Below are 17,950 nucleotides of genomic sequence, written 5' to 3' on the forward strand. Positions count from 1 at the left end.
GAAACATAGCCCATCAACTCCCACCAGCTCCTGCACCTTCTGGGCCCCACTGGGGACCCGGGTGGCTGGGCCACTGGCCCCGTCTATGGCCCTCCCACAGGAAGGTGAATGCTGTGGAAGGCTTGTGCCAAGGTTTCTCAGGGTCTCCAGGTAAGCACGGAGTCTGAGAGGACAGAAGCCTGGGGCAGCGGGGACTCAGAGCCCACCGAGTCTCCCAAGAGGGAGCGGGCTGCAGCCAGGCAGCACTCACGTGTTGCACACGGCCATTGTCTGACACGTCTCTCCTGTGCAGAACTCCGAGATGGTGCTATACTGCAGGTTGATGTGGTGGAAAAATGTCGTGGCTGGAAGAGAAGAGAAGGAGCCAGATGTGAAAAACCCCAGAGCCGAGCCACCCGGTCCACCCTGCTTCCAGCAACAGGTGCAGGAGCTCGGCTGGGTGAGCTCTGCCTGTCCATGGCCACTCTCTCCCCATAAGGCAGGGGGCTGCTGAGCACAGCTGCGGGGGTCCTCCTTGAGGAGGAGCTTCGAGGAGGAGTGGGGAGGAGGGAAGGGGACCCCGCCCCAGGCCCCTGCGCACTGTTGCTGGCCAGCCACTCGTTAAGGTCAATCTCGCGGGGCAGCACCACCAGCTCCTTGAACTGGAAGTCGGTGATCCTGGCCTTGGTGTGCTCAGGCTCCAGGTAGGCCTTCCTCTCCTCCGCAGCAGGCTTCTTGCCATTGGGCTTGGCTTTGGACTTCCTGCCAAGAGAGGAGACATGGTGTGGTCACTGCATGCCCATCAGACCCAGGGCCTGCCCACAGGGTCACTTTTGGCCAGCGCAGGTGTAGCGGCAGCTGCCCGAGCCCATCGGGGCAACCCTGACTCCCTGCCAGGCTCCAAGGACACCAACGGGACATCAACGGTGAGGCTGCTCCGCAGAGGAGCCAGTGGAGCTGCCCTGCATGGCGCCTCCAGGGAAGAAGGGCTGGCGCTCCCACTTGCCACCACAGGCCCCTGCACAGAGAGCATCTTCACCCCTCACCACCTCCTCCAGCCAGGGAGGGGCCGAGGATTAGGGCCCCCATCGCCCACCTTCCAGTTTTCCAGTGCTCTTGGAAGGACGGGCGAAGCAAACCCTCTCACTCCTGGCTTCTTTTGAGTTGGCCGGCCTGCCCCTGCCCCTGGTGGCCCTGGTGAAAACATACCGCAGGCCTTGTGAAGGGCACCTGCCTTCCTGGCTGGCCTGAGAGCACAGGGCCCCTGGCATCGGCGGCAGCCTGGCCTGCAGCTCCAGTGTCCCTGTTGTCCACCAGGCCTGGGGAGGCCACAGGGTGATGGGGATGGGGGACAAAGGTCTTTGCAGCAACCTGACCTTGTCCTTATTTTTTTCCTTTCTTGTTTTGAAAAGCTGCTAATGGTTTATTTAAGAGAGAAAAATGCTCCCTGACTGCCAGGGAAATGTTTCCCTTCAGCTTCTCACAGCAGATCTTCGCCTTAAAAGGCGACCAGCGCAGGCCTCTGGGGGCAGTGCTGGAGCGGCCAGAGCCAGGCAGTGGCAGGGGCAGGGGCAGGGGCAGGGGCAGGGCCCACGGGCCCCGGCGCTCCCACTCCGCCATCCCTCCAGAGCACAGGGCGTGGGGTCTGAGGAAAAGGAGGTGTAGGTGTGGATGGGCCACATGCAGCATAGGCACTCGGGGTCCCCATGGTACAGGGGTGGGACAGACAGGGACTCGAGCTTCCGTGTAGCCTACAGCCCCTCGCCCCAGTACAGCGAGGCACCCAGACTCCACACCAGCCTCTGCCAGGCCATGCCCAGTGTGTCCACCACAGGGAAGGCTCTCCCCATGACGCTGGGCCTGGCTCTGACCAGGAGGCAGGCCTGCACCTCCCTGCCTTGAGCACTCACGGCAGACCACACCCCCCGAGGCAGCGACAGCCTGGGCTTGGCCTTCCCATTTGGAGGGGTGGGTTGCAGTGGGGGCCCAGGCTGCCAAGTGGGCTACAAGCCATCTCCCTGCTCTGTGTCTTAGGAGCTGTGTCAACCGGCAAGCTCCTGGTGGTGGTTACCTGGCGGTCATGCAGGGCTGCCAGCAGGAGCAGCTGTCAGCTCGCTCACTCTCAGGGTGTGCCCCAGGGCCCACTAAGGGAAGCTGCCCTACTGACAGTTCCTGCCCTCTCGCCAGCCTTCCAGGCCGGGGCTACCTTCCATCTCTGGTCCTCAGAGAGGGTTGGGCAGGGCGGAGCCTGGAGACCTGGCTTCCCTCTCCCAGGCTCTGGCTGTGGTCAGGAGTGACCAGCACTGGCGCCTCAGCCTCCCTGCCTCCTCCCATCTGCACCTGCTCTCCTAGCACACAGAAGAAAACTGTGCACCAGGCCCTCCAGGCTGGGCCTCCCCAAGCTGCTCCCCCAGTTTCACCCTGTCCCCAGCACCCAGGGCTGGCCGGGCCCTGGAGCTTGGTGCACTGTGAGACAAGCCTCCTGCGAGCCCACCTTCTTTGGACCTGGTCACTCATTCCAATGGGGCAGGAGGACAGGCACTGACCCAAAGGTAGTAGGACCAAGGGGATGCGCAGGACACGGCCTCTGCTCCAGGAAGGGCTATGCGGGCACCAACAGAGGGACTTCCACGGGAGAGCCCCAAACGCCTGGCAGCACCCACGTCTCCCTCACCTCAAGTGCCCTCCTTCCCAGAAGAGCAGGCTCTCAGCGAAGGCCCAGGCCCAGGCAGGAAGCAGTCACCCTGAGGCAGCCCATTGCTCGGTCCAAGCCAGCAGCAGTTGCTGAGGAGGCCTTAGAGCACAGGACACCTCTGCAGCGCCCTCCTCGTCCTTAGTCACTCTTGGCTTTGCCCAGCGGAGAAAACAGATCTCTGCTGCGCCCCCCGCAGGCTCACAGGCTCTGAAACAGGCTCTGTGCCGTCCAGGCCCAGGGGTCTGCCCAGTCACGGCCTCAGTGGCCCAGCTGCCCCTCACCCAGGAAAGTGCCGAGGCCCTGCACCCTGCTCCCAGGAGCCTGGGGGCACAGAAAGACCAAGTCCTTGGATGTGGAGGGAGGACTAAGGGAGCAGGCCCCGGCCACAGGCAGGACAGAGATGGCACTGAAGGGACCAGGGAGTGGACACTGGACCTCAGCCCACCCACAGGGCTGCTGTGACCACTTGGAAGAAGCAGAAAGGCAGATGGTGCATGCACAACCCCCAAAACAAAGTCCCTCACACTGTTCCCAGTCCAACAGGTGGGCTCTGAGTCTGGGTCCCGCCTGGCAGGCACCATGCACTTGGGAGGGGCTGGGACGGAAAGAACCACCTCCCTCCTGCCTCCCACACACTCACCAGACTCACCCTCCTCCCTGCTCCAGATGCCCTGCCCTGCCCGCCACAGGGGTCTGCACCCTGCTTGTGGGCACCAGCTGCTGCTCTGCCAACTTGCCCATCTTACACCAGGCCTAGCAAATTTCTCCTGGTCCTTTAAGAGCCTGTCAAATGCCACCCTCCCCATTCTCGCCAGTGGTACCCATGATACTGTGCCAGTCAGGCTCCTTGTCACCCAGCAAGCACGTAACCGATCCCTACTGGGAAGAGAGGCAATCCCTGCTGGACACAAATTTGGTGGGCAGGGGAAGGGGCACAGGGAGACATCAGTGCTGCTGAGCTCCTGTGGAGAATGCAGACAGCCACACAGTCACCACACAGGGGGCCTCGCCCTGCCAACAGCAGGTGCACACTGCTTCACAGGCAGGGGGAGCTGGGGAGTGGGCTGGGAGCTGCCCACTCCTCGTCCACCCTGAGGGACGAGGACAGCACAACCAAGTGCCCTGCGCCTGTGCCACGAGCATCAACTTCATTATCACAGGGATGGGACCCTGGCCAGGCCCCACGGCCCACAGGAATGGGGTGCTCCCAGGCTCAGGGACCCCCACTCACCCAGAGCGCACTTGCTGTGGAAGTCAAGAGAAGCCTGCAGATCCTGAGGTGGGTGGGCAGCAGCAGCAGGTGGCCCTCGTCTGGCACTTCCCACCACAGGTCAATGCCAAGCGGTGGGGCAGGCACCAGGGGCCCAGAAATGCAAGTCCCCAAGCCCAGGCCTGGAAAAATACGGTGACCAGGCAGGGTGTGGGGTGCAGGAGAGAAAGGCCCGCAGGCACCGCCTCCGAGGAGGGCGTGGTCCTTGGACCCCACTCAGCCTTCTGCACCAGGCCCCTCACGCTCCTTGGTTGGGGTGAGTGTCAGTGCTGGCTGGTCCACCCAGAGCCTGAAAGTCAAGGCTCCCAGTGACCCCTTTCCCCAAGACCCGGCCAGGCAGAGCCCCCAGCAGCCACCCAGGGCTCAGCATACCTTGCTACCCAGGGTGCACGCCACGGGCGCCTCCCATCACCCCAACATGCAGGGGAGGGCATCACATGCTGGGGTGCTTGGCACCACCCCCACCCCTACATTTCTGATGTGGCCTTCTGGATGTTGGGTGGGGCCTGAGAACTACATTTCTAATACAGTGTTCTAACCCAAGTCCTCCCTGGGTGCTAACCCCACTTTCGTCACAGGGCCTCAGGCCGAGGGGTGGGAAGGCCCCCGGAGCCCCTGTCCATCTCTCAGCACAGCCTGCACTTCCCACAGGCTTCAGCCAGCCGGAAGCTGTGGAGTGTGACTTCTTCTCTTCTGAGTTTAACTGTCTGCCCCCGCAGACAGGTCAGCAGCCCCAGACATAGCGAGCTTTCACCAGCCTACTGTGCCCTCCGCAGAGAGGCCCACTGAGAATGAAAAAGCCAAGATGGCACAAGGAATGCCTGCAGACACCTCAGACCAAACATCCACACAGGCAGGTGCCGCTGCTGTGCTAGAACCTCAGCCCCACGTGGCTGCCATGCTCTGCTGCGCCTCGGCCCCTCCACGCGTCCGGCTCCCAGCCAGGGTGGAGCTCCAAGCGTCCGGCTCCCATCGCTTCCCTTGAAACCTCCCTGAGCCCCAGGGAAGGGACTCTGCCCGTCTTCCTTAGGGCCTGGCTGGGCTCCAGGCCTGCCTCTGTGTTTCCTGTGGAGCTGGTTTCAGCATTTGGCCTCAGACACAAACACGCTGGCACACACACACGCACACATGCCAGTCCCCTCACACCACTGATGTCAGGCACCGTTCCTGATTTGAACTCAACGAGTTCTGCCAACCTGCCCACACATTTCCAAAACCTCCCAGTTTCACCTTAAGATAGGACATGTTTGGCAGGGTCCCCGGGAGGCACCCTTGCGTCTACTTGTGGAGTCCTCCGTGTTGAACGCACAGGTGATCGGGAGACAGGGAAGGAACCCATGAAGAGAAAGATGGAGGCGGGTGCCCAGGGACAGGCAGAGGCACGGAGATGCAGACGCGTGCCACAGCCCCCGCCCCTGGAGGGCACGTCCAGCAGGCCACGCTCGCCTCACACCCCTACCAGGCAACCCCACCAGGGAGGACGCGCCCACTGCTGCAGCTGGCTGTGCCTGCCCCACTCCCCTGGCCCCTCATGCCCACACACAGGTAGGTGCAGACCCCCCCCACACACAGGTGCACGCGCCCACACACGGGCGCACATTCCCACACACGCCTGTGCACACACCAGCTGAGTGGTGTGGACAGGGAGGCACCCCTGCAGCAGGTCAGAGAAAGTACAGGTAAGAAAAGTCAAAATGGATTTTCCGGCAACATCCCTATGGCAGCCAGCACAAAACCAGGTGCCCAGGAGCCCCATGCCACTTCTCTGGACAAGGCCACACAAGGACAGGCTCCAGGTCACCTCTGCCTGAGTGGCTGAAGCCCCTGCCCAGGGCACAAGCAGCTGAGGGCTGGGACAGAGACAGGCACACCTGCTGGTGGCGGAGGCACCACACCCTGCGGGCTGCGGGCAGACGCGGCAGGCTCCTGCCCTGGCAAGGTGGGTCAGCCCTGAAGGCCGAGGACACCGAGCCCTGCTCCTCTCCCACAGAGCAGCAGGAAGTGCAGGCGGCTAAGGAAAGCTCGACTCGGCAGGGCTCCAGAGCAAACCCGCCAGGCTGGCCTGGGACTGCACAGCTGCCTCTGCCCTGGACAGCATGCCGGTTGCCCGGCACAGCTTGCTGCACAGCCGCCGGCCACACAGGGAGGGCAGCCATGGACACAGTCCGCTGCCTCCCCAGCCTGACGTCCTGGGGGCAAGAACAGGACAGATAGACAGATGTCCTACACACCGCTCCCCCGGCCAGGCCAGCAGGTGTTACCTGAGCATTTTGCTGACAGCCTGAAGCACCATTTTGCAGCAGAGTCCGGTTTGCGGGGACTGGCTGGGCAGGGCTTGGTCTTCAGGGAGACTGCAGTGGTCTCCCAGCATGATGTGGGCGATGGGGAGGTGGGGAGGGCAGTTGAGGAGGGGAGGTGAGGAGGGGAGGTGGGGCGGGGTGCTGGCTGGCCAGCACTCACAAGTGCCTGCTGCCGGGCCCTGCAGCCTCTCTCGGCCCTCCACCCTCACTCCCTGACCAATGGGACGCCTGGCAGAGACAAACAGCTGCTCCCTTTCCAGAGGCAAGGGCCGGCCAAGGCTGGTTAAATAAGGGAGCATCTGAATCGGCCTTTCCAAAGTGGCACGGCTGTCAGAAAAGGCGGTGGGGGTGGGACCAGAAGGGAAGGGACGGGGCCGTCCTCGGCCTGCAAGAAGGACCCATCAGAGAGGTCCCGGGGTCCACCTCAAGGTCCTCTGGTGCCAAGCCCCCAGGAAAGCCCTTCTGAACACAGGTAGCAGCTCTGCTGATGAGCTCCAGGTTGATGGCACCCCCTCACCCTTGTCCGGCCCAGCCCAGCCCAGTCACTACTCGGGCTGGGGACAGACAAGATGGGCCGCCCTGCCCTGCAGTGTGTACACAACTGGAGGCACTCAAAGTGGCTCTCCCACTGGATGGCCCTGGGGAGAGAAGGGGCCAACCAGCTTCTGGGGTGCCTGGACGGTGCTGGGCTGAGGCTGCGGCCAGCCAGGGCCACAGGGCACCCAGCCCAACAGAAATGCCCAGAGCAGCTCCCCATGGGGGCACACGGAGGGGCATGGCCCTGGCCTTCCTTCTGGCTGGTCTGCACACAGTAAGACCACCACGTCCCGAAAATGCAAACACCTGAGAGGACAATGTTGTCTCCTCGTCCTGAGTCAGTGTGGACCCCACTGGCAGCGACAGCCCCCGACAACACGGGCTCATCAGAAGCCCCACCCACCCACATGGGAGCCGTACTTCCTGTGCTTCCTGCCAATTAAGAGACCCCAGCATCTCCAGCCACTGCCCCTCAGAAGCTGTCCCAGCACCTCTGTCGGTGTGAAGCCCTGCATGAGTAAGGACACAGCCCGTGGCACCGGCTGCTGCGGGGAGCACACGGCCATCAGGAAAGCAGCCAGGGCTCACCCCTATCAACACCAGCCACCATGGGAGCTGTGGTGTCTCGACTGCATGCACACACACAGCCTGGGCGCACGGGGAGATGGCCAGCACAGACACACTCTCCAGGAGCCACGGCGGAGGAGGATGGCCCCAGGCCAGCCCCGCCTCCCTAAGCAGCAGCAGCAGCAGCAGCAGCAGCAGCAGCAGCAGGCCCAACAGGCTGCAGTTTCATTTTCCCCACAAGGCCAGTCCCTGAGCCACGCTCTGAGCAGTGCGGAACTCGTCTCTACAGAACGAACAGCACGGTGAGGCTCAGGATGTCCACGTGCCCATGGGCCTTCCTCTGCCCTGACAAGGCCATCCCACAGCCCTGTGGTGCCACACACACCCAGGCACCGTGCTCCCGGCTGCCGCTCTGCCCTCAGGGGCTCCACCAACAGTAGGGACACAGGTGCTGGCAGATCACCCAAGCAGCAAAGGGAGCCAGAGGAAGAGCGGGCTCCGGGCGTGGGGAGGCCCCCGTGAGTAGCAGGGCTGGGACCAGAAGGTGCACGATGCAGACCTGCCCACTCTTGGGAGGCATGAGCTGCTGGGGGCTGGAGGGCACAACACAAGGCACGCTGGGGATGGTGGAAGCTTTGGGCACAAGAAGCCAGAAAACGAGGCACGGCAGCGGTGAGGGTGGCATGGGGGAAGGGAAACAGGACAAGGTGCCAGGTAGGGTGGGCAGAGCACATCAAATGTGCCCAGTGGGTCTGGTCAGCACATGGCAGCTCTGTGGCTTATGCCACTGTCCTGAGAGGGCTGGGCTGGCATGCGGAGGAACGTCCACCTTCTTCTGTGTTTGCTCACTGGGGCACACGTGCAGGGAGCAGGTATTCCTATTGATCAAAACTTAGGGGGTGCAGCGGTGGTGGGGAGGGCCAGCCGGAACCCACAGACACTGAGCTACAGACACCACACTGGGAAGAGGAGCAGACGCAGAGCAGGCCCTGCAGACTCCACGGGGAGCTGCCACAGAGGCCCGCAGGCCAGTGACAGGTGCCGGTGTGGCCTGACCCCGCCACCCCAGAAAAGGAAGAGCAAAAGCACCTTCCGGGCACAGCCAGGGCCAGGAACAGAGAGCACAGGAGCGGGGCAGAGGCACCGCGCAGTGGGGAGCAGTCGGAACCAAGGCGGGATGGGGCGGGGGCACGAGTCATATGTCTGTGTCGGAAGTTATTTTACCTTTAATAAGCTTTTCGTTTTTAGAAAAGTGTTAGATTTACAAAGAAGCTGCAAACACAGAATCCCCACAGCCCCACACTCACTCTTCCTATTGCTAACCCTTACACTAGGATGGCCTGTTCGTTAACAATGAACGAATCCATATTGACGCAGCAAGGTCCACACCTGACTGGATCCACGTGCTGCTCTCCTCATGATGAGGCTGGACTGTGGGCGTGGGGAGGAAGAGCACAGAGGTTTGGAAACGTCCCTCTCGTCGCCCCGTACCCAAGGCCCGTCCTGTCAGCGCGGCTCATCGCGGGAGGTGCTGCCCGATCTCCTGGCTGAGGTTGTGACTGTCAGGTCTCCCCATGCAAAGATGCTCTCGTACTCCCGTCCCGCACTGCGCTCTCGAAGGAAGCTGCCGCACGCAGCCACACTGAAGGGGCAGGGACCACCCTTTACCACGCTGACGGGAGGGGTAGCTATGGGAATTACTGGAAGTTCTGCACCAGACAGCGGCCTCTTCTCAGTCACTCGTTTATATATTCAGCCATTTGTTTATATTGGGATGAAGTCACAGCTATTGAGGCTGCACTCTGAGCTAGAACACAACACTGCTTTGTTTTGCGAATCACACTGTCCGTCCTTGGCCCTGGGGAGCTCCTGCCGTTGGCTGCTGGGTCCCCTGACGCGCCCCCATCAACAGACTTTTCATTCTGGGGCATGTCCTGACTTCCCGGCACTGTAGGGCGCTCCAGGTTCCTCCTGCATTCCCTGCCCTGGCCCGGGAATCAGCCCCTTCTCCAAGGAGCCCTGGTTCTTTTTCATTGGAGAATATTAAAAACTGGCCAGGCATGGTGGCTCATGCCTGTAATTCCAGTATTTTAGGAGACCAAGAAGGGACCATCACTTGAGCCCAAGAGTTTGAGACCAGCCTGGGCAATAAAGTGAGACCCCATCTTTACAAAAAATGTACAAATGAGCCAGGCTTGGTGGTGAGTGTCTGTGTTCCCAGCTACATGGGAGGCTGAGGCAGGAGGATCACTTGAGCCCAGGAGGTGGAGGCTGCCGTGAATCACACCACTGCACTCCGGCCTGGGGGACAGAGCGAGACCCTGCCTCAGAAAAGGAGTGAATGAATTAAACACTGAGACCCGGCCAGGCACGCTGATTCACATCTGGAATCTCAAGAGCACTTTGACAGGCCCCCAGGTAAGTGAGTCACTTGAGGCCAGGAGTTTGAGATCAGCCTGGGCAACACAGCAAGACAAGACCTCCCATTCCTAAAACAATTTAAGTTATCTGGGCATGGTGGCACGTGCCTGTTGTTTCAGCTACTGAGGAGCTGCGGTGGGAGGCTCGCTTGAGCCCAGGAGGCTGGAGGCTGCAGTGAACCGTGACTACACCACTGCACTCCAGCCTGGGTCTACACAAACGAAAAACAACACACTAAGATCAAAGCACTGGGTGGGCTCACTGCTTCCAGGCCCTCTCAGCTGGAAGAACACGGAGGCACACGTGTGTACACACATGCACTCAGACGCCTCAATCTCCACCTTCATGGTGACATTTGTATCTACACTAAGCTAAGCAGGGGTTCCCCGAGGTCTCCAGCCCACCCCTGCAGCCATCACTGCCTCGACCACACTGGCCAGACGACCACACCTGCGCGTCTGTAGCCTCCCCTCCAACGAGGAGCCTCCTGGAGAGCTTCGTGTTTTCAATCATTTTGTGAAAACAGCAGAAGACGAGCTCAAATGCTACGGAAGCAGCAAAGCAATGCCCCTGGCACCCTCACAAAGACACAGGGAAAGGGGGTCACTTAAAAGCAGGCACAAAAAAGTTTCACGGTTGTGTCTAGTGAAAATCAAAAAGAATAAAGAAGAGAGTAACACCCCCACTGCCAATTAAAACATCCCAGAAAGACACACACGTAACACAGACCAAGACACACAACACAAAGACACACACACAACACAGACGAAGACACACAACACAGACGAAGACACGAAACACAGACGAAGACACGAAACACAAAGACACACACACAACACAGACGAAGACACACAACACAGACGAAGACACGAAACACAGACGAAGACACGAAACACAAAGACACACACACAACACAGACAAAGACACAACACAGGTGAAGACACGAAACACAAAGACACACACACAACACAGACAAAGACACAACACAGGTGAAGACACACAACACAGACGAAGACACAACACAGACGAAGACACACAACACAGACGAAGACACAACAGACGAAGACACAACACAGATGAAGACACACACATAACACAGACGAAGACACAACACAGACACAACAGACACACACATAACACAGACGAAGACACAACACAGACGAAGACACACAACACAGACGAAGACACAACACAGACGAAGACACACAACACAGACGAAGACACAACAGACGAAGACACACAACACAGACGAAGACACACACATAACACAAAGACAGAGAACACAGACGAAGACACACAACACAAAGACACACACAAAGACACACAACACAGACAAAGACACACAACACAGACGAAGACACACAACACAGACGAAGACACACAACACAGACGAAGACACGAAACACAAAGACACACATACAACACAGACGAAGACACACAACACAGACGAAGACACACAACACAGATGAAGACACAAAACACAAAGACACATACACAACACAAAGACACAACACAGGTGAAGACACACAACACAGATGAAGACACAACACAGATGAAGACACACACATAACACAGACGAAGACACAACACAGATGAAGACACACAACAGACGACACACACATAACACAGACGAAGACACAACACAGACGAAGACACACAACACAGACGAAGACACAACAGACGAAGACACACAACACAGACGAAGACACACACATAACACAAAGACAGAGAACACAGACGAAGACACACAACACAAAGACAAAGACACACATACAACACACACAGACGACGAAGACACACAACACAGACGAAGACACGCAACACAGATGAAGACACACAACACAGATGAAGACTACAACCCAATAAGACAGGGAAACAATGAGATTTAAGAAAATATTTGAGGCCGGGCGCTGTGGCTCACACCTGTAATCCCAGCACTTTGGGAGGCTAAGGCAGGCAGAGGTCAGGAGTTCAAGACCAGTCTGGCCAACATGGTGAAACTCCATCTCTACTAAAAATACAAAAATTAGCCAGGCGTGGTGGCAGGCACTTGTAATCCCAGCTACTCGGGAGGCTGAGGCAGGAGAATCGCTTGAACCCGGGAGGCAGAAGTTGCAGCGAGCCGAGACTGCACCATAGCACTCCAGCCTGAGGGACGAGAGCGAGACTTCGTCTCAAAAAAAAAAAAAAAAGAAAAGAAAAGAAAGAGAAAATATTTGAAAAAAGAGGCAAAATAACAATCAGGAATGAGAGGATAAACCATTTTTGAAATGACGTCTAAATTAGAAAGAATACAAAACCTCCACAATGTCCAAGTAGAAGACGGGAAGGAAGAATTTCTTCAAACAATAAAGGAAAGAAGAGATTTCTGCTTCCACTCGTGACAGAGTAACTGAAACTGGACCTCACCTCCACTGTCAACAACTACAAACTGGGTAGAATATATGAAGCTCCTGGCTTCAGACCCCAGATACCGCCGTGCAGGACGGTGGCCCCTGCGCACAAGCAGTGCGTGGGACCCTCCCAGGCTGTAGGTGGGGACGGTGAAGCCGCACGGGGCCTGCAGTCCGGAGAAGCTGAGGTGGCAGGGATGGAAGTCTCGAGCTGCTGAGCTGTTGAAACCTGCAGGATGAGGAGGAGTCAGGATGGAGCTGCACAGAGAAGGGAGTCTAAACACATCAACAGCGATCCAAGGAAGCCTCTGGACAAAGAGCTGAGGGTGTCAGAGAGAACATCTGCAAGGCCCGGCAGAGAACAGCTCCGGGAAGCATGAGGAAGAGAGGTTCTGGAGGTCACACGGGGCAGGAGACAAACATGTTCCCACACCCAGACTGGAGACACCTTGGGTGAGCAGATTCAACAGAGATTCCACAATGGCTGTGCCATGGGGACTGGGCTACAATAGCCCAGAGTGAGGGGTTCTCTGGACCTGGCATAACAAAGCTTAAAAACAAGCCTCGGATGGGTCCTAGTTAACCAACAGCAAATTAACTGCCTGCCAGAACAAACCACACTGCTCTTTAAGGGAGGAAAACAGAACTGAGACTTTCAACAACATTGCCACCACAACACCTAGCCTACAAAAAAATTACTAGATAGAATGAAGCGGAAAAATGTAACTCATAACCAGGAAAAATAAGTGAACAGAAACAGGCCAAGAGATAACAAAGATAATGAAAGTAACAAAGACTTTAAAAGAATGAAATAAATATATTCAACGATTTATTTATTTACTTAGACAGTCTCCTCTATTGCCCAGGCTGGAGTGCAGTGGTGCAATGTCAGCTCACTGCAGCCTCCGTCTCCCAAGTGATTCTCCTGCCTCAGCCTCCAGAGCAGCTGGGATTACAGGCGAACGCCACCAAGCCCAGCTAATTTTTGTATTTTTGTAGAGATGGTTTCACTATGTTGGCTATGCTGATCTCAAACTCCTCACCTAAAGTAATCTGTCCGCCTTGGCCTCTCAAAGTGCTGGGATTACAGGCATGAGCCACTGTGCCCGGCCAATATATTCAAAGAGTTAGAGGAAAGGTTGGACATAATAAACAAAGCAATTAGGGCTCTCAAAAAATCGCAAACTCCACAAAAGAATAAACAAAAATTCCTGGAACTGAAGAATACATCCAAAATGAAATTTTTATGAGATAAAATTAACATCAAACAGTGCTAATGAGAAGATTACAATAAAAACATCACTTATTAAAATGTGTAGAATGCAGTTAAAGCAGGGCTAAGGAAGAAATTTATAACTATAAATGTTCATATTAGGAGAGAAGGCTTAAAATGAGTGATTCATACATCCACCTTAAGAAGCTAGAAAAAGGAAGTGCATATTAAATGCAAAGTGGAAGGAAAAAATAGAAATCTATGAAATGAAAAATAGGCAAATAATGAAGAATTAAACACAAAGTTAGCCTGGAAAACAAACAAACAAAAAAAAAAACTGATCAATTTCCCAAGCAGACTAAGCAGAAAAGAAACAGAAAGCCAAGAGAGGAAGATCGGAAATGAAAGGGACACTCCTACAGACCCTACAGATATTAAGTGGGTAACAAGGCACTGCAAGGAACTAAATGCCAAGAGAAAATGCAGATGAAACAGACAAATTCACAAACACAAGCTACCAAAACGGACATACGAAGAAGCAGATAATCTGAATTTATAATTAAAAACCTTTCTACAAGGAAATGGCAGGTGCAGGTGGCTTACGGATGAACTCTACCAAGGATATAAGTAAGAAATGATACCAACCATACACACACTCTTTCAGAAAATAGAGGAGGAGGACCAGCATAATGCTGCTGCCAAAGTGAGACACGGCACTCCGAGAAAAGGGAAATTACAGCCCCATATCCTTCATGAACGTGGATACAAAACTCCGTAAGAAAATAGGAACAAACTAATTCAACAATGTATTGAAAGGGTAATACAGCATAGCCAACAGAGATTCACCCAGTAATGTAAGCTCAGCTAACACTTGAAAATCAATGTCATTCACCACATTAAAGAAAGGAGAAAAAAATATGGCCATCTCAAGTAGATGCAGACACAGCACATGGCAAAACACACGTGCAAACTCTCAGCAAACCAGGAACAGAAGGGACCACACTCAGCTGAGAAAGAACATCTATAAAAAAATCTAAAGCTAACATCAAATGCTGCTGATGGAGTAAAGATTTTCCCCCTAAAATCAGGAACAAGGCAGGGGCTCTGAGCATTTCTCACTCTCACTACTCTTATTCGGTGCCACTCTTACACCAGTGGCACAATGAGGCCACTGTAATGAGGCAACAAAAAGGTGCACAAGGCATAAATACTGGAACGGAAAAGGTCATCTTGTTTGGCAGGTAACGCGGTTATGTAAACAGAAAAGTCTAAGGAAACTGGCAAGTCTGCTAGAACTGATAAGTAAGTTTAGTGGCATCACAGGGCACAAGGTCAATATAGAAAATTAATTTTATTCCTATACAATAGTAACAAATAAATGGAAAATACAATTTATAAAACTGCTATTTACAATACAATTTTTAAATTCAGGAATAATCTTAAACACAAACGTACAAAACACCTCTCACAAAACAATGCTGAGAAAAATTAAAGACCTAAACGTGAAAAAATTTATCATGGCCATGGATTAGAAGACTCAATATTGTTAAGAAGTCAATTTTCTTAATTCAATACAATCCTATCAAAATCCCAGAATAATTTCTTATTTTTAAAAGAAATTAGCAAGAAGATTCTTGTTTGTTTGTTTGTTTTGAGACAGAGTTTCGCTGTTCTTGCTCAGGCTAGAGTACAGTGATGTGACTGATCTTGGCTCACTGCAACCTTTGCCTCCCGGGTTCAAGTGATTCTCCTGTCTCAGCCTCCTGAGTAGCTGGGATTACAGGCACCCACCACCATGCCCAGCTAATTTTTGGTATTTTTAGTAGAGATGGGGTTTCACCATGTTGGTCAGGCTGGTCTCAAACTCTTGACCTCAGGTGATCTGCCCACCTTGGCCTCCCAAAGTGCTGGGATTACAGGCATGAGCCACTGCGCCTGACCTAACAAGAGGATTCTTAAATGCACATGGAAATGCAAAAGGACTTTGAAGGATCCAACCATTCTTGCAAAAGAAGACCCAAGTAGCAGGACTCACACGAATTTCAAGACTTACCTTAAAGCTACAGTATTAAACACCGATATAAACACAAATAGAATAGTGTTCAAAACTAGCCCTACACTTACATGGTCAACTAGACTTCAACAAAGGTGGGAAATCAATCTAAGGGGGAAGGAAAATGTTTTAAATAAATAGGTCTGAGAAAACTGAGTATCTCTGAAGAAAAAGAAACCTTCAATCCCTACCTCACACCAAGACGGATCAGAAATTCAGACATAAAAGCAAAACTACAATGCTTCTACAATAAAACATGGGAGAGTATCTGTGCCAAGCTCAAAGTAGGCAAAGATTTCCTAGAATGCAAAAAGCACTAACCAAAAAGTGACAAAACATATTTCATCAAAATTAAATCATACACACACTTCTATTCAATATACTATTAAGAAAAATGAATAGGCAAACCACGGATGGCATATATCCAACAAAAGACTTCTAGCTAAACTACAGAAAGCAGGTCTACAGTTCAACAATAAAAGAGACAGCTCAATGTTTAAGAAGGGCAAAAGACTGGAATAGACATTTTACATAGGAAGACAAATAATGGCCACTAAGTACAAGGGCAAGTGCCACGGCCTCCAGAATGGCCAAACCTGCACAGACTGAGAACACCCAAGGCATGGAGGAGGCAGGAACCAGGAGACTGACGTGCTACTGATGGGGCTAGGAACTACTGAGGAAAAAGACACAACTACTGAGGAAAAGGGCTGGCAGTTTCTTAGAAAGTTAAATGTGCATGTAGGATTCCATAATTCCGTGGCTAAGTACTGACCCAAGAGAAACAAAAACAAACATCCACATAAAGGCTCCTACAAGAACGTTTACAGCAGCAGTGTTCACAATAGCCAGACACTGAAAACAACCCAAAGTCCACGAACAGAAGAACAGCTCAACAAACGACAGTATATTCACACAACAGAACACCACTCAGCACCCCAAAGCATAAAACCACCACTAAGATGCAACACACAGCTAAGCCCCACAGATGTGATATTGGGGAAAAACGCCAGAGACAAAAGCAGGGATCATTTGATTCCATGTATCCGATGTTCTAGAAAAGTCCCAATCAGTCTCTGATGAAAACAAATCAGAACAGTGGTTGCCTATTGGGAGGCAGGTGGCTGGCAAACAGTGAGGGCTGACTGGGAAGGCACGTGCTGGTGTTTTCCGGGAAGATGGAAACATTTTGCATCTTTACAGGGGTGTGGGCTACAGGGGAATTCATATTCATCAAAACTCACCTAACTGTATACTTGAGATCCGTGCATTTCATTGTTTGTAAATTATATGTCAATTCTGAAAAACTAAAAGTTTCTACAAAGGAGGAAAGAGAGAAAGCATTTAAGAGAAAGCGGCAGACAAAATTAAAGGAAAAAAAGACTTGCAACCACGTAGGAAAAGGCACATGTCACCTCAGACCAACCCACACCAAGGTGTTCTAGTAATATTACTAGACTTATGACAAACAGAAAATCCTTTGATAAAAGGTAAGTTTGCATACAAAGGAAAGAAAATTGTATTTCCATTAGATGCCAGTAACACTTTAAATCAGAAGGCTATTGTCATTGACAGAATTCCCGCGAACTCACAGGTTGAAGCCCGTACCCCCAGTGCTGTGATGCTATTTGGGGATGGCGCCATTGGAGGTAATTAGGGTTAGATGAAGTCATGAAATAGGGTGGGGCCCTCGGGATGGGATTATTGGCCTTATATGGAGAGGAAGGTTCTAGGCAGAGGTCAGCAGTAGCCGCAAACAATACGAAAACACAACCAGATATTACACACCTCCTCTGGAAGAACACAGCCACCAGCGGAGCCAACTGGCCTCCAAAGAAGAAGAAGAAGAACGCGAATGCGATCAAGGTCTAAATCTAGCTGCCAATTTACAGGAAATACAAAAGAACATGCTAAACAATACCACAGCATGCAATTAGCAAAATTCAGACCCTGGGAGACACCACAGGAAGAGCAGGCAGGCTCCGTTAACAAAGTAAGTGAACGGAAAAAAACCAAACAGGAAGCGCAGAGTGGATCCAGAGACATGGGGCAGAGCCTGCAGCCTGCAGACCACTCGGCACCGTGCCATCACCTCTGGTCCAATGTCGCCCAAGGTGCTGTCCCTGTAGGGGCTAGCTGAGGGTGGCCCTGGAATTTGTGCTATTTTTGCAACTTCTTAGGAATTTATAATGATTTCAAAATATAAAGTTAAGAGAGTTTCACAATCTGTCATCCAAGTGCAATGCATGGGCCTTATTTGAATCCACATTCAACTCTCTAAATACAAGTCATGAGACACTAGAGAAACATAAAGGCTGGATACTCAGTGCTACGAAGAAAGCACTACTTTTGGTATGATAATGAGACATCTTATGTTTAAGGAAAAGAATCCCTCTCTTTATAGACATACAGAAAACAGTCACGGATGAAACATGTTCCGAATTTCCTTCCAAATCATCTGGGTGATGCGGGAAAATTACGACTGAGTTGGGTGTGAGCCTGAACACATGGCTTTGAACACG

General features: G+C 53.5%; 1 protein-coding gene across 3 annotated transcripts in view; it reads right to left on the bottom strand.

Moving 5' to 3' along the window:
- Positions 1 to 17,950, bottom strand: part of MOB2 (MOB kinase activator 2) — a 155,954-nt gene that overhangs the window by 11,413 nt on the left and 126,591 nt on the right. For all 3 annotated transcript variants that reach the window (XM_050757961.1, XM_050757960.1, XM_050757959.1), the window contains 2 exons: positions 581 to 741; positions 251 to 344 (listed from right to left, as the gene is read on the bottom strand). In XM_050757961.1, the coding sequence (XP_050613918.1) occupies positions 251 to 344; positions 581 to 741 (255 nt within the window). The remainder of the gene's footprint in view (positions 1 to 250; positions 345 to 580; positions 742 to 17,950) is intronic.

Source organism: Macaca thibetana, chromosome 14 (assembly GCF_024542745.1).
Source record: "Macaca thibetana thibetana isolate TM-01 chromosome 14, ASM2454274v1, whole genome shotgun sequence".
Classification (NCBI taxonomy): Eukaryota; Metazoa; Chordata; class Mammalia; order Primates; family Cercopithecidae; genus Macaca; species Macaca thibetana.